The following is a 14,809-nucleotide window of genomic DNA, read 5'->3' as shown; positions in this document are numbered from 1 at the left end:
TATTTTTTTTTTTTTTTTTTTTTTTTTTAATTAGGGTGGCCATGTATCTTTATTTACTGTGATGTAAAAGAGCAGGTAACTTAAGTTTCTTTCTTCCTCCTGCCCCCCCCCCCCTTTTTTACTTTTCTAAATTATTTCTTTGTGCTCCCTGTCCATGTGTGTTTTCTCTCTTAGATGTGAGTTCTTGTGCGCAAAGATGTTATTTTCTGGTTGCCCGGTAGGCAGACAGAAAATAGTAGAAATAAAAAAGATAAGATTTTGCCAACCTGATTTATGTTTTTCTTTGTCCCGAACTTCAAACGTTTTTAGAGTAAAAAAAAAAAATGCATCCAGTGTAGTGCATCAAAGGCATGGCAGTATAAAGCTTGTGGTCCACACGCCACTGTGAAATCCAGAGATGGCGCCTCAGGGCTGAAAGTTGCCTGGACACGTTCATGATTCCTGGAGTTTCTCTTCAGCTCTTTACGCTGAACTCTCACCTGCGGCTGCCCTGGGATCAGTCCGAACAGTAAGAACTACCCCACGTTGGTGCATTGAGTGATGTGGTACCAGCCAGCCCGCCTCCCTCTCTATCACCATCAGAAAATGTTTACAGTGGTATAGTACCCCCAGTACTCGGGCTCTGCTGCCGTTTTATTTTTATATTTCAGACACATACCCCTCCATGGGCGGTTCTAGACAGGGGCCAACGGGGGCCAGTGCCCCTGTAGAACTGGTCAGGGCCACTGTACTGAAGACATAACACTGAATCAATTTCTTACATGTGCTGGATCAGAAATCATATCTGGTTGGTCTCGTTTATTTTTTTTACCTTCATATTTTATTATAATAATTTTAAAATTAATGTGTTTCACTTCTATCTTAAGCCGTAGTGAGATAGCATAACAGTTTTCAGGAGTCTGCAACTTGCAGTTCTAGAGACACAATTGGCTATTTGGCTCTTTGGCTCAACTAACATATCAGATGATTACATTTTACCCAGTTTTTACTGGTTTAATTATTTTCTTTCTGTGCCCCCATGAAAAAAAAATAAAATAAAATTGGCCACACCCTGCCACCCCTGCACTGCAAAACCGGAACTAGAAACAAGTAAAATGTTCTTAAAATGAGTGTATTTATCCTTGATTTGAGCAGGTAAATAAGATGATTTGCCAATGGAATAAGATTTTTGCACTTAAAACAGGAACAATTCATCTTCATCATCTTATTTCAAGTGCAGGATGTCTTATCTTATTTTAGGGGTCAAAATACTCACTCCATTGGCAAATAATCTTATTTACCTGCCCAAATCAAGAATAAATAGACTAACTTTAAGAACATTTTACTTATTTTCAGATCCATTTTTGCAGTGTGGTACGTTTATTCTGGAACCACCACTGCACCCCTTGCTGTGCTACTCAAAGGTGATCATAGAAACACTTTTACACTATTTACATTACATATTAACATACAATACTACCCATATCTTCAGACATTTAGTCCTTATATACATCTTCCAGCTGCTTTGAGTGATAGTGCGCTGTAGCTGTGGGGTTCTGGGCATGCCAAGGGCAGTGCTATTTTGAAAAGGTCCTGTAGGGAGCAGCACCACTTGAAAATTACTTAGTGGTGCTTTAGGGATACTATACACCAGCACCTATAAGATAATGGTTTAAAGGTGTGCACCTTTAATACCTGCACTAACACACGTGTAATGACCCCTTCCAGTCCACAAGGGGGCTCCGTTTTCTTTTCTTTCAGGAAGCAGATTATAGCCTTGGCTGCCTAATTGAACCACTGATCTCTATTTATTCAGTGGATTGCTGATTGGCCGTCGGTAGTACACGTCGCTGTGGAGCCACCAGCTGCCATATTGGTAACTCCTCCAGTAACTGGGGAATATGTGCGCTACAGCATCGAACAATGATGATTTTCTCATGTTCAGGGAGGGCTTAAGACTTTTAAAATGTCAATGCCATATACTTTTATGCTGTGTCTGTCCATTAGCCTTTAAATCTGACATAGATTTACAATAGAGCTAAATTAATGAACCAATTTAAGCACTCCAGAGTTTGTTTCTACACTAGAAAAATATTTGCAAAATACACTCAAGTGTACATGTATATCTATACAATACATACACAGCGTGTGTATGCACACACACATTTCTGAATAATAATAATATTGCGGTTCTACTTGAGAATTTGCATATACTATACATATAAGTATGTATGCACATTCTGCACCCATTGTCCATCCGTGCAGCATCACTGCGTGGAAATCTGCAACCAAATCAACCCATTTTATTGGTTCACAAAGCACTGAAAAATATGTAGATACTCAAAAAATGTACTATTGTTGTACAAAAGTGTTGCAACCCTTCCAATCTTTGTTACACAGCAACAATTCAGCTAAAATAAGTCCAAAACTCAAAGTGAATGTAAGATATTATGCAAAACTATTTTATTTACAAAAACCAAATGGCACAGCATATCTGCACAGTAAACATACATGCACGCTCCAGACATGAGCTGGGAATTTCTTTCCTTGTCATCCAAAGTGAATCCAGTCAAACAGCAGAAAGACGCGTCAGGCAAGATTCTCACGGAGGGAGCAAATATTGCTCAAGAGGAACGACTGTTCATTACTTTAAGGCCATATTTCAGAGGTCAGTATGAGGTGGAGACCAGCAGCATGTCGTTAACGGTATTATTAACAGGAGTTTGACGCAAATGAATACAAGCTAGTGAGCAGCACTTAAAAAGTGCAGAATAAAAGAGACACACAGAACCAGAAAGGTACATATGACTTAAAGAAAAAAAAGGAATAATAAAGCCTGAATAGGTCACTATTTAAATTGGTTAAGTTTAGGAGCAGATCTCTAAATTACAAGCCCATTTCTCACAAACCTCTATGCAGAACCACCTTTCTCCATTCATAGTGCTGTTAATCTTAATTATAAATAGCCAGATCTCACTAGATTCCTACGCAATCATGTAAACACTACCTCTGCACAAACTGACTGTTAATACATGGAAGCATGTTATCCTTTCAATGCAAACCTCAAAGCTAAATCCTGATTAGATTACAATTTTTGTTTGCCGAGCAGACAGTAAGTACTCGCTTAAGGTCTTCAACATTTTTGTTACATTTTTGGACTTATGACAGTTTGGTAACTGTTTATTTGGCTAATTTATGTAAATAGTGCTAAGACAATACACACATTGGGGGGGGGGGGGGGGGGGGAACGATGACTAAAAAGAGCAGGTAGATAGATCATGAGCGATGGAATGGTAATGAGTGAACATAAAAGGCATCAAACGGCTAGCTTGCTGGCCACGATGGAGGTCTTTCTCTGAGGCAGGTCCTGGGGGGTCGGAATGTGGTCCCCTGTGATCTCCGTCTTCTCCGCTGGCGCTGACGGCAGCGGCTTGTTCTTCATCTTGGCCTGGGCCATGTTGTAGTCCCCAGAGTCAAAATACTTTTGCTGGACAAAAAAAAAAAAAAAAAAAAAAAGAGAGAAGGATTAAACTTCTATGCATATCAACCACCCCTCTAGTGTATTTTACAGACACTATTTTGTTTTTTTTTCTAAAACCTTTAAGCACATTTTGGGAATTGAAATAAAGTATTAACCCTGAACTTGATTTGTTGTCTGGTGTCATCTGCAGGTTTCACAAATACTAAAACTACATAGTGCTGAAATGGAATATTAAAGCACAGTACTTTTCTATAGTTTTTCAGACCTAGATGACAAAAACAAAACCCAGACTTTTCAAGCCTGCTGGGTATGAAACACCAAAGTGCTCAAAATGAAATAAATATATAAAACATTATAAAATAATGGTCTATTTGAATAAATAACATAAATATTTAAACTGACAATGAAATTGTGAAATAACTGAATGCTTATAAAGTTATCAACTCATTATGATGAAATATTTTTCATTCTATAAAAATATGTATAATAAAAATGTATTTTACTTTAATATTTTTCAGAATATAAATTATTTTTTTAGGTATTTTTATGTGATTTAATTCAATCAGTTTTTAATTACAAAATGCCGTTTTTAAAAGTCATCTTTTATTTCATAATTGTGTTTTTTTTCCTAATGGCCTTTTTATAATGATACTTTTCAGCAGAATCACTCAGAGAAACAGGGTGGGGTTAGCATTATGATTGGCCGCTTCTTTCTCCAGACCAAAGCAATCCAGCACAGAGGTTCAAATCAGGCCTGAAGCTCCTAATTCAGGGCTGCATGCTTTGAAAGACCCGGTCTTTCTGCAGCTCACTGACATGAGAGCGCTTTCGTGTAAAAAATTAATTTAAGCCCACATCATTTTCCAACTATTCAAATTCTCCAACTGCTGGCGGGTATGAAGCTTCACAGAGAGGTTTGCCTTCAGGACGAGGCAGCTGTCTGTGAGACTGATTGCAGAAGTGGAAAGGCAATCACGGCTCATTCAGGAAACTGGAGAACTTTCACGTGAAATCGCCAATAACAGAAAAAAAAAAAGACGAGAAGTTACTTTTTTAAAATAAATTAATGGATGGAGCAGGGGGTCTGAAAAGTCGCTGTTTACTCCTTGATTCATGCTGGTCAAGATGAATTACCATTTAAATTTGATATATAAGTCGCAGGATCAGCCAAACTATGAAAAAAAAGTGTTCCTTATCGTCCAAAAAAAATACGGTAAAAGTTTAATGTTTAATTTATTTCATTTTGAGTACGTTGGTGCTCCATATATGGGAACCCTACAGCCTCCATGATTTGATGCACCCGCCATTGCGATCACAGCTCCACTCCTCCATTTGCCAGACTGAATCCCATTTCCTCCCGTGGCTCTCGTTCTCAATCCCTTGTTTAATAAGTGGAATTGGTACCAGATGTTTCTGTGGCGTAGGGGGAAGGCTACCTTGGTCCTTAAAAACTGATTTTTCCAGAGCACACTTGGAAAAAAACAGGTAGGAGCACAATAATTTACCAGTGGTAAAAAGCAGGAAAGATAAAATGTTTCCAACTTAAAATATTTTGCTCAAACAACACAACCATTAGAACGTACAGTCCTGAAAACTGGGTGAAAAGAAAAAGATAGCAAAAAGCATAGTATTTCTCTATATATTGATTTCAAATACAGATGCTGGTCATATAATTAGAATACCATGGAAAAAGTTAATTTTTTTTCAGTAATTCCATTCAAAAAATGAAACTTGTATATTATAGTCGTTCATTACACACAGACTGATATGATATATTTCAAGTGTTTATTTCTTTCAATTTTGATGAGTATAACTGACAACTAATGAAAACCCCAAACTTTGAAAACTAGAATATTACTTACAGCTAGAGTTTGTGATTTTTCCACAACACTGTCTTACCTGCTCTTCAGAAGGATCACGTCAATAAAAATCTCCCAAATACATTCTGGTCTTATTTCTTTCTACTGAGGCCTTCCTCTCCTTCTCATAAACACGGTTTGCTTCTTGTGACTCTCAGCAATGTTCAAAGTTTACGGTGGAAACAGCAGAGCTACAACAAACGGCTAACCGCTAAGCTAACCGGGTACATAAACACTAGAGGTCCGCACGCTTAGCCAGCAAACGGAAACTCAGAATGAACGAGCACGGACACTGATGTTACTGAGTGCGTCAGAATGATTGTTATTTGGGACAACCGATAGATGAGGAGGTAACCCTGGAACTTGAGGGACAGAGGGAGGTGAGAGCAGGAACGAAACTCTGACAAATCCACGCCCTTCGGACCTAACGGCAGAGATTGGTTAGAGTTTTTACAGGCCTGCAGCTCCCACAGAACGATTTTTTCGTGAATACACTTCCTTTTTGTGAATACATAATGTATTGATTAACTTCAGAATGGAAGAACCGTTTTACCTAGTATAACAAAAGTGTTTATGAACTGGATTACCAACTATAGCTTCAAAGAAGCTATAAGTAATACTGACACCTTGTGGCTCAAATCAGTGCAACATCTTACCATTATCAATCTAACGTGCTGTTTTTAATTGTTATTGCAGCTGTTGTGAATTTTTACTTCTACAGGATAGGTATATAATGTATTTTGTTCTTTTTCTGGTCCACTTCTCTTACTGGCTTCCATGTTAGCAAGCTGCTGCTCTTTTGCCCAACATAAAATAACAAATGTGGCGCTCTGTTTTAGGAATTAGTTAGTTATCAAAATTCAAAGAAACAAACATCAGCCTGTGTGTAATGAATGCACATAATATATAAAGGTTCACTTTTTGAATGGAATTACTGAGTAAATTATATACAAACTTTTTCATGATATTCTAATTGTATGACCAGCACCTGTATATGACAGCAGATTTGCTTTAAAAGCAGTGCAGCCTTGGGATTGTATTGTTGTTCTCCCTCAATATGTTTTTACATTGACAAAATATTTCTGTACTCTCTGCATGTCACATCCACACATTATTTCACACATGTTTTACAAAAAAAAAAAAAAAAAATGGGATAGCCAATGTTGGATCAGCTTCTTGAAGGAGGGCTTGATTTCTCAGTGGAACATTTTTACTCTTATGTGAGTTAGCTGCCAAAAGATAAGGGGATATGGATAAGGGGATAACCAGGGGATATAGGCTTCAGCCCAAGTGCCCTACTGTAGAAAAATAAAGGTTTTAAGGGATCAAAGCCCTGCTGCTGAGCCCTCCTGCTGCTACACATAAGCAATTGGGTTTGTTCTAAAGATTAGACATGTAGAGTTGAGGGCTAATGGAGGACATGGGATTCATACTAAGACGTTTGTAATGTATACAAGAAAAGCACCAGTGTCTGAGTCAGAAACGTACCCCTTTCTGGAGTCTTTTCCTGAGGAAGTCCGAACCCCCGGGCTTGGCTCCTATGTTGGGAAATCTGGCCTTCAGCTTGGCCTCCTCTGCCTTCTCCGGACTGATGACTTTGTCCTCCATTTCCTGTCAGCGTCAGGGCACAGTGTGTCGGTGACAACAGTCCCAACAAATTACAGGTAACAACTGCAAAAAGCGGCTGCAACACATTTGATCAGACATGATGGCCCGGTAGGACTTGCGGTCTACGGCAGAAAGGCAGCACCTCGACTAGCCGATGCCTTCCCAGAGCTCCGGTTTAAAAGTTAGCATCACCTGAGATAAAAGCTGACTCTGCTTAAGACGCCCGTTAAAGGGTTCCCATAACAACCCCGTAATAAGCGACAAATAAGTAAAGCTGGAAAATATTTATTGGGAGTGTAAGCGACGAAAGAGAAGTTGGTCCAAATTAGCTAGTTGCTAACTAGCTCGCTGTTTGCCGCCTGCTACGTTGTTTCCGTCTGAACGGCTGGTGAGCGGCGCTAACCGTCCTTAAGCTACGGATCACAGTTAAACTTCACCTGCTGTTCCTCCAAAGTCCTCGCTCCTTCACCCTGTTCCGTCATCTTCTGCAGATAAGAGCGTGGATGTGTTCTCCAAGCGGCGGCGGCTGTGTCCTGCCTGTCTGACTGAGCGGCACACAGACGTTCTAGAAGATGACAGGAAGCAGCAGCGCCAAGACAACGGCAACAGACCCAGTTAATCGATGCCAGAGATCCAGGATGGATGGATGGATGGATAGATAGATAGATAGATAGATAGATAGATAGATAGATAGATAGATAGATAGATAGATAGATAGATAGATAGATAGATAGATAGATAGATAGATAGATCAACATAAGAATTTTAAGTATAGGTCGGTTGTTAAAATGCAGTAAGACAGATAAGATTTATACTATGTATACTTGTCATTTTTTGAACTGGAGTTTGTGACTTTTGTTTCTCTCTCTGCAATACTTTAGTAAACTTCAGCTGAAGATACAACTAGGCCCAGAAATATTTGGACAGTGACACAGGTTTTGTTATTTCAGCTGTATATACAGGGGCGGTTCTAGACAGGGGCCAACAGGGGCCCATGCCCCTGTAGAAATGGTTCTGGCCCCTGTTATGGCCCCTGTACTAAAGACATGATAATACACTTCTCATAATTATTTGCGATGGCAAAGAAACCATAACTGATTGGTCACTTTGACTAATATTATTTTTTACCTATACATTTTTACTCTAAAAAGAATTTAAAACTTAAGATGTTTCATGTTTAGCTTATGAGATGGGGGCAAAGTTTTAACTGCTAGATCAGGGGTCTTGAACCTGCAGTTCCAGAGCCACACATGGCTCACTTAATATTATTACATTATATTAATATATTATATTATTATATTTATTGTTTTTTTAATTTTTTTGTTCTGTGCCCCTGTGAAAAAACACTGGCCCCACCTTGGCCCCCCTGGTAAATTTGGTCTAGAACCGCCACTGTGTATATATATATATATATATATATATATATATATATATATATATATATATATATATATATATATATATCACTATGTATGTAAATAAGACATCGTATGCCCATTCCTATTTCTTTTTTTTTTTGTATCCTTTTTGATCCATTGTATATATGAAGATCCACTGTATGTAACTGAATGCACCTTTCCTACTCTGTACCTTCTTGTATGAACAGATGTGGCAAGTGAATTTCTCCATTGTGAGATCAATAAAGTCTATCTTATCTCTGTTTATGAAAACATAATCAGGGTACAATTATATAATCAATATGGACTTAAAGCGCAGACTCTCAGCTGTATACAGGTTCAAATTGGAGCAAGGGGTAGGAATTAGAGCTCTTTAATATGTAGTATGTATTAGAGCTCTTTTTCAAGGGAACAAAAATAATTGGACAATTGACTCAGAAGACTGCAAAATAAATAACAAGGCTGCATGGGCTCTTCCCTCATTGACCTGTCATTAATTAAGCAGTTTAATACTTTCTGCTCAGATTCACCCAAATGCAGCAAAGTTGATGGGACGGCGCTTCACAGTACAGATGGGCAATGATCCAAAACATACTGCAAAAGCAACCCAAGAGATTTTTTAAAGCAAAGAAGTAGAATATTCTGCAATGGCCAAGTCAATCACCAGATCTCAACCCAACCGAGCATGCATTTTATTTGCTCAAGACAAAACTTAAGGCAGAAAGACCCACAAACAAGCTCCAGCTGAAGACAGCTGCAGTAAAGGCCTGTTAAAGCATCACAAAGGAAGAAACCCAGCGTTTGGTGATGTCCATGGTTTCCAGACTTCAGGCAGTCATTGCCTGCAAAGAATTCTCAACAAAATATTGAAAAACTAACATTTTACTTAGGGTTATGTCCATTTGTCCAATTACATTCGAGCCCTTGAAACGAGGAGCGCTTGTATCAAAAAAATAGCTACAATTCTTACATGTTTAATCATGTATTTTTTGTTCAACCCCTTGTATTAAACCTTGAAGTCTGCGCTTCAGTTACATTGTAGTTGTTTCATTTCAAATCCAAAGTGTTGACATGCAGAGCCCAAATCATGAAGATTGTGTTTCACTGTCCAAATATCGCTGGGCCTAACTGTAGATGTATTTCCTAATTTAGTTGAGACTAAGCCAAGCCCAGGCTGGTGTTGGTATGCATGCAGTTGGCCAAAAATGACCAATCCATCCAGATAAAAATTACACTTATACACATGTGGGGGTAGGCAAAAAGGCTTCAGGGGTAGGTTGTCAAAGGTGGTGTGTGGGAGAATGGGGGATAGGTACTTTCTTCCAGTGGGCTAGAGGCAGGGTACACCCTGAATGGTTCACCAGTCTATCACAGGGCAAGATAGACTTAACTACACAGAAATGGAGGTCAATTAACCTAAGATGTAAGGGGAGAACATACAAACTCTGCAGAAAGGCCCCAGCAGGGACTCAAATCTTGGGCTTTCTTGCTGTGAGGCAACAGGCCCAACAACTAATCCCCAACGAAGCTGGTGTATATTTGTTCTTTATTCAGTGAAAGGCAACGCCCCTGCTGTTCCCATGATCTGCTTACGTTTAACAATACTCCTGCACACAGATGGAGACGGCCTTCACTCTAAAATGTTCTTGTTGCAAACAAAAGTCGAGAGGTTTATCTGTAAAATCCTAAATCAACCTGAAATCATTACAATAAGGAAGATAATTGGACAAATTCCCCAAACGGTTGTGTTAAATTTATTGGTGGTAACCTTTTAATATTGATGCAAGACAATCTTCAACGCAAAACAAACAAATTCTTTAAAGTTAGTTCTGATAACCATTTATTTATAAAAAGGAAAAAAAAAAAAACATTAGGTTCACTGGTGATTCTTTACTGTGTCTGAATAAAATGACCAATCAGCAGCCAGGTTTAAGCAAAGAAACCAAAGCCTGGGTTTTAAGTTAATTATCTTCATCCCCCATTTCCACATCTTCTTGTAACCTCTGCACCATCTTGTCTTCCAACTGTTTGGCTTTGCCTGCAAAAACAATGAAAATGTAAAAACACAGTTAAACTCGTTTGGTTTTTAAATGTGCACCAAAATAAAAATAAAGCATCCCTCCTTCCTGAAAAGAAACTAATGCTTTACCTGCATGTGGAGCTTTGATGAGGTGGATATTCTTCTTCACTTCGTTGATGGCCTCCGCTTTCTCCAGCTGTTTGCCCTTCTTTAATCTGCAAAGAGGAAACAAAAATATACACAAGAAAACATTTAGAAGCATGAAAAAAACTGCAGCTGTAACAAGAAAAACTATTTGAATCAAAAAGCTTTAGAGTCAACCTCTCACCTGTTCATGATAAATGCTGCCTGTCGTTTCACTTTAATTTCCTCCACCTTTTTCATTGCCTCCACTGAGGAAGTAATAAAACAGCAGAATGTAATTACCCCGACCTCGTAACAGTAATAACAAATTTGATTTTTCAAAGTGTCAACATCTGCATTTAAAAACATTACCGGTCTTGTCCCACAGCTCCCTCTTATATTTCACAGGAATATTTCTGCGTTTTTCAAACTCCAAAGAGTTGTCCTGAAAAAAGGAAATTCAAAACATGTTAAAGAAGAACAGGATTACCAGATATCTTTAATTTCAGCAAAAAAAAAATTCAAACCCAGATGAGCATCTTACCACGGTCAACTCTTTCCCCGCAGCCTTTCTGAAAGCTTTGGTCCATCTGGTCTTTCTTGGGTTACGCTTCTTCTTGAAGTTCTTGTGGCATTTTGATTTGCAGAATCTGAATGTCTTTTGTTTTTTAAAAGAGAGAGAAAGAGAGAGACGGCGATTAAAATGAGATCTTACTGAATAAATTGGGTTTATATTGAAATATGAAAACAGGATGCTCTTATGTAAAAACAGTAAGAAACACAAATCTAATCCCAGGAATCGAGGTCCCCATTAGGAGATTCTTAACAGATCGCTGCTGAGTGGCTTCGTCAGCCACAATCTGTGCAGCCAATTTCCGCCGAAATGCTACCCATTCATTACGTTAAAAGCACACCAGTCGTTTTTGAAGCAGGGAACAACTTGTTGCCGATATCTTTGCACATAATTAACTGTAACCGCAATGAAACAAATGAGTAATATCAAAACAGAGAGGAGACGTGCTAGCATTGAGCGAGGATTCCAGCAAACTGCTCTGCGTGAAAACACCATCAGCAGGAGCCAAACTTATCCAAGCTGCTTGTGTCGATAAAATATTAGCTGCCGTCCAGAAAAAAAAACAGGATACTGCAGCATCAGTAAAGTACGGGAGCCCTAAAAGGCAAGTGAAAAAAAACACAAAGACATCTAGATTCAAATATTTGTTTTTTTTCTTCTTCTTTTTTCACAAGACTCCTTAAATTGTCACCTTGTTGATGTCTAATTTATGATAAGCATTTACTGACAGGTTTTAGGGTAATTTGGAAAATACAGTCTTGGTCCCAAGAAAGAGCAGTAATGTTATCATTTGTCCTACAAATATCCTTGATGGACTCAGACCTGAACCTCCAAAAGCATCTAAAGACAATTATAAGGTCGGCTTTCTATCACCTGAGGAACATTTTTAGGATTAAAGGACTGATGTCTCTGCAGTGTCTGGAAAAACTAATCCATGCGTTTATTTTTAGTTGAATTGATTACTGCAACATTGTTTTCACCTAAAAAGTGGATCAGACAGCTGCAGTTGATCCAGAAGGTCTGTGGTTTTACTTTAGCGCACTTTAGTGGCACATCAAAGTATTACAAGAACAAACAGTAAAAAAAAAAAAAAAACAAGCCTTTCAAAAATAAAAAAAATAAATGTCACTTGTCTTTGAGGGCAGAACGAAAAAACAAAAAAATTACTTTGAAATATTTTACTCTAGAATTAGTTTTCTCACTTGCCTTTCAGGGCCTCCGTAGACAGGAGGAATAAAATATATATAATCTCAAAAGTATAAAAACCACTGTATATTTTTTAGGTCAAAGTGACATACAAATTAGGTCATTTCAACAATCTGTATCAATTTATTGAGACATTAATCCTGTCCAGGTTCACTAAGAAAATAAATCTGAGCCAGATAAAATGTGCAAAAAAAAAAGCTATGATAACCTGGTAACATCTGGGTGCAAACCTATATCCTATGGATGTAAGACTAAATGATAAAAAATAAAGCTGCTTCAGCAAAAATGTGAATTTAAGGGTGAACAAACTTGCCCTACAGGCTTAATGTTTGCTTCCTTTAAATTAATCAATTAGTTCCCCTGGCCACTGGGTTCATGAGCGACAGTCCAGAGTGATTCTCACTGTACTGGCGAAAGCTGGACAACGTGAATAAATTAAATGATTTTACTGCAGTGTTAATACAGTGACGGACTGGGACTGCCGGGGTTTTCCCTGATAGGATGGTGGTTCAGCCAAAAAAAAAAAAAAAAGTCCTGCAGAAACACACGTAAAACATTTATACTAAAGATGAGCACTGTAACTGATATATACCTATAAGAACTGAACGAAAGTCTGGTTGCCTCTGATTTAAGCCTGTTTGCTGATATATACCAATATCTTTCATTAAAATTTCAACCCAGCAGTTGAAAGAGGGCCAGTCTGTAACTCCCAGGCCAATTTTTCTCCTCAGCACAGCACTGAGTACTGTAATACTCTTAACTTTTGCTCTCTAAACTCATCGCAAGTATAACTGATTTAGAGCTTATTTTTCAGGTGTGTAATTGTTCAAAAATTCGGATAATTATCTCAGTTTTAGAGGAAAGGAGAATAATTTGGGTTTGCAAGCACTTTGTATACATGAACAATGTTATTACAGTATTGTCATGTTTTCCCTTTTGTATTATATAGTAATAATAAATCGTTATATATATTGTTCAAAATTATTAATGCATACACTGGTAAACTATGTCTGTTCAAATGCACAAAATTTAAACAAAAATCTAAAATGTAATGACAGGTAAAATTGCATACTACTTTTACCAACAACAAAAAATATACATTGGAAAAATTGCATTTGACTTTTTTCTTTTAAATTACAAAATTAAAGAAAAAAATTACAATTATTAGGGTACATACACAAAATTCTATCAGCATTTCCAGAAGCACCATGGTCATTCCATAAGTATTGCTGATACAGTAAAAGCCACTCATTAAAATGTAAGAAATCAATCAATCATGAATATACCAGAATATGTTTACTGTGAAGCGGGCGCTGTACCGATCCGTTGTGGTGAAGAGAGAGCTGAGCCAAAAGGCGAAGCTCTCGATTTACCGGTCGATCTACGTTCCTACCCTCATCTATGGTCACGAGCTTTGGGTCGTGACCGAAAGAACGAGATCCCGGATACAAGCGGCTGAAATGAGTTTTCTCCGTAGTGTGTCTGGGCTCTCCCTTAGAGATAGGGTGAGGAGCTCAGTCATCCGGGGAGGACTCAGAGTAGAGCCGCTGCTCCTCCACGTCGAGAGGAGCCAGTTGAGGTGGCTCGGGCATCTGGTCAGGATGCCTCCTGGACGCCTCCCTGGAGAGGTGTTCCGGGCACGTCCCACCGGGAGGAGACCCAGGGGAAGACCCAGGACACGCTGGAGAGACTATGTCTCCCGGCTGGCCTGGGAACGCCTTGGGATTCCTCCTGAGGAGCTGGCCCAAGTGGCTGGGGAGAGGGACGTCTGGGCCTCCCTACTGAAGCTGCTACCCCCGCGACCCGACCCCGGATAAGCGGAAGACAACGGACGGACGGACGGACGGATGTTTACAAATATTACTGACCCATCTATAAAAATAACAAATGTCAACTAATCATACGATACTACTAAGCGATGAAATAACAACCAAGAATAGTTATTAATTTGTGAAGGCTTTAATTTACATAATATACAACAGTATTAAAACCAACATCAATATACGGTAAACTATTAAAACCACCGATGTATTTATTTTTATTCCCGATAATGTTTCAACTCCGAACACTAGAGGGCGCACTCACACCGTCGCAACACAAACGAGGCCCGCAGCTCCAGCCGTAACAACGTTACATTATTAATATATTATTCACAAACTATAGATCCCGCTTTTAGAATCGCCCTTAAAGCTTTCCTATCTTTATCTAAAGGACTGATGGTTAACATACACATCGCTTCCGTTTTTGCTGGGTTGGTTTCCACGTGAGCGACCGAGGCACGTTCTCATCCGGCTAACTGCCCCACCAGCTCAAAACATTGACTTTCACCACAATAACCGAACTGTTCGGGCAGGAAAACGGAACCATACCTTGCAGTCGTTCCTTACGAACATGACTCCATGTCCGGGATAAACTGGTCCCGAACAGAAATAGCACTTTTCGATGCGCATTGCGGCACCGAAGGAGCTGCGTGTAGCAGCTAAACAAAACAAGACCGAACCGTGGTTTCCTTCTTCCTCTTGTTCCGGAACGGCAGCAGCCACCGCCTCTGTTCAAACTCTG

At 38.9% G+C, this 14,809-nt stretch overlaps 2 protein-coding genes across 2 annotated transcripts; both read right to left on the bottom strand.

Annotated features, from left to right (window-relative positions):
- Window positions 1-2,414: 2,414 nt before the first annotated feature.
- arpp19b (cAMP-regulated phosphoprotein 19b) lies at window positions 2,415-7,505 on the bottom strand. Its single transcript, XM_012880335.3, has 3 exons — window positions 7,365-7,505; window positions 6,808-6,930; window positions 2,415-3,466 (listed from the first exon to the last, which is right to left on the bottom strand). Exons 1-3 carry the CDS (start codon window positions 7,407-7,409, stop codon window positions 3,296-3,298), a joined length of 339 nt encoding a protein of 112 aa, XP_012735789.1. The 5' UTR covers window positions 7,410-7,505; the 3' UTR covers window positions 2,415-3,295.
- Window positions 7,506-10,065: 2,560 nt separating this feature from the next.
- rsl24d1 (ribosomal L24 domain containing 1) lies at window positions 10,066-14,761 on the bottom strand. Its single transcript, XM_012880333.3, has 6 exons — window positions 14,617-14,761; window positions 11,012-11,125; window positions 10,840-10,912; window positions 10,673-10,736; window positions 10,474-10,559; window positions 10,066-10,362 (listed from the first exon to the last, which is right to left on the bottom strand). Exons 1-6 carry the CDS (start codon window positions 14,695-14,697, stop codon window positions 10,286-10,288), a joined length of 495 nt encoding a protein of 164 aa, XP_012735787.1. The 5' UTR covers window positions 14,698-14,761; the 3' UTR covers window positions 10,066-10,285.
- Window positions 14,762-14,809: the final 48 nt, after the last annotated feature.

The sequence above is a fragment of the Fundulus heteroclitus genome, chromosome 2, assembly GCF_011125445.2.
Source record: "Fundulus heteroclitus isolate FHET01 chromosome 2, MU-UCD_Fhet_4.1, whole genome shotgun sequence".
NCBI classification, from domain to species: Eukaryota; Metazoa; Chordata; class Actinopteri; order Cyprinodontiformes; family Fundulidae; genus Fundulus; species Fundulus heteroclitus.
This window is presented reverse-complemented; position numbering and strand designations above follow the sequence as displayed.

Bases quoted from the DNA above. Each gene is read 5' to 3' on its own strand.
- arpp19b (XM_012880335.3), bottom strand. From the start codon at position 7,409: ATGACGGAACAGGGTGAAGGAGCGAGGACTTTGGAGGAACAGCAG. The intron at 6,931-7,364 runs GTGAAGTTTAAC...TGACGCTGACAG, and splicing joins GGACTTTGGAGGAACAGCAG to GAAATGGAGGACAAAGTCAT. The intron at 3,467-6,807 runs GTACGTTTCTGA...TTTTTTGTCCAG, and splicing joins GGAAAAGACTCCAGAAAGGG to CAAAAGTATTTTGACTCTGG.
- rsl24d1 (XM_012880333.3), bottom strand. From the start codon at position 14,697: ATGCGCATCGAAAAGTGCTATTTCTGTTCGGGACCAGTTTATCCCGGA. The intron at 10,913-11,011 runs GTAAGATGCTCA...TCCTTTTTTCAG, and splicing joins CGGGGAAAGAGTTGACCGTG to GACAACTCTTTGGAGTTTGA. The intron at 10,363-10,473 runs GTAAAGCATTAG...TTGTTTTTGCAG, and splicing joins CATCAAAGCTCCACATGCAG to GCAAAGCCAAACAGTTGGAA.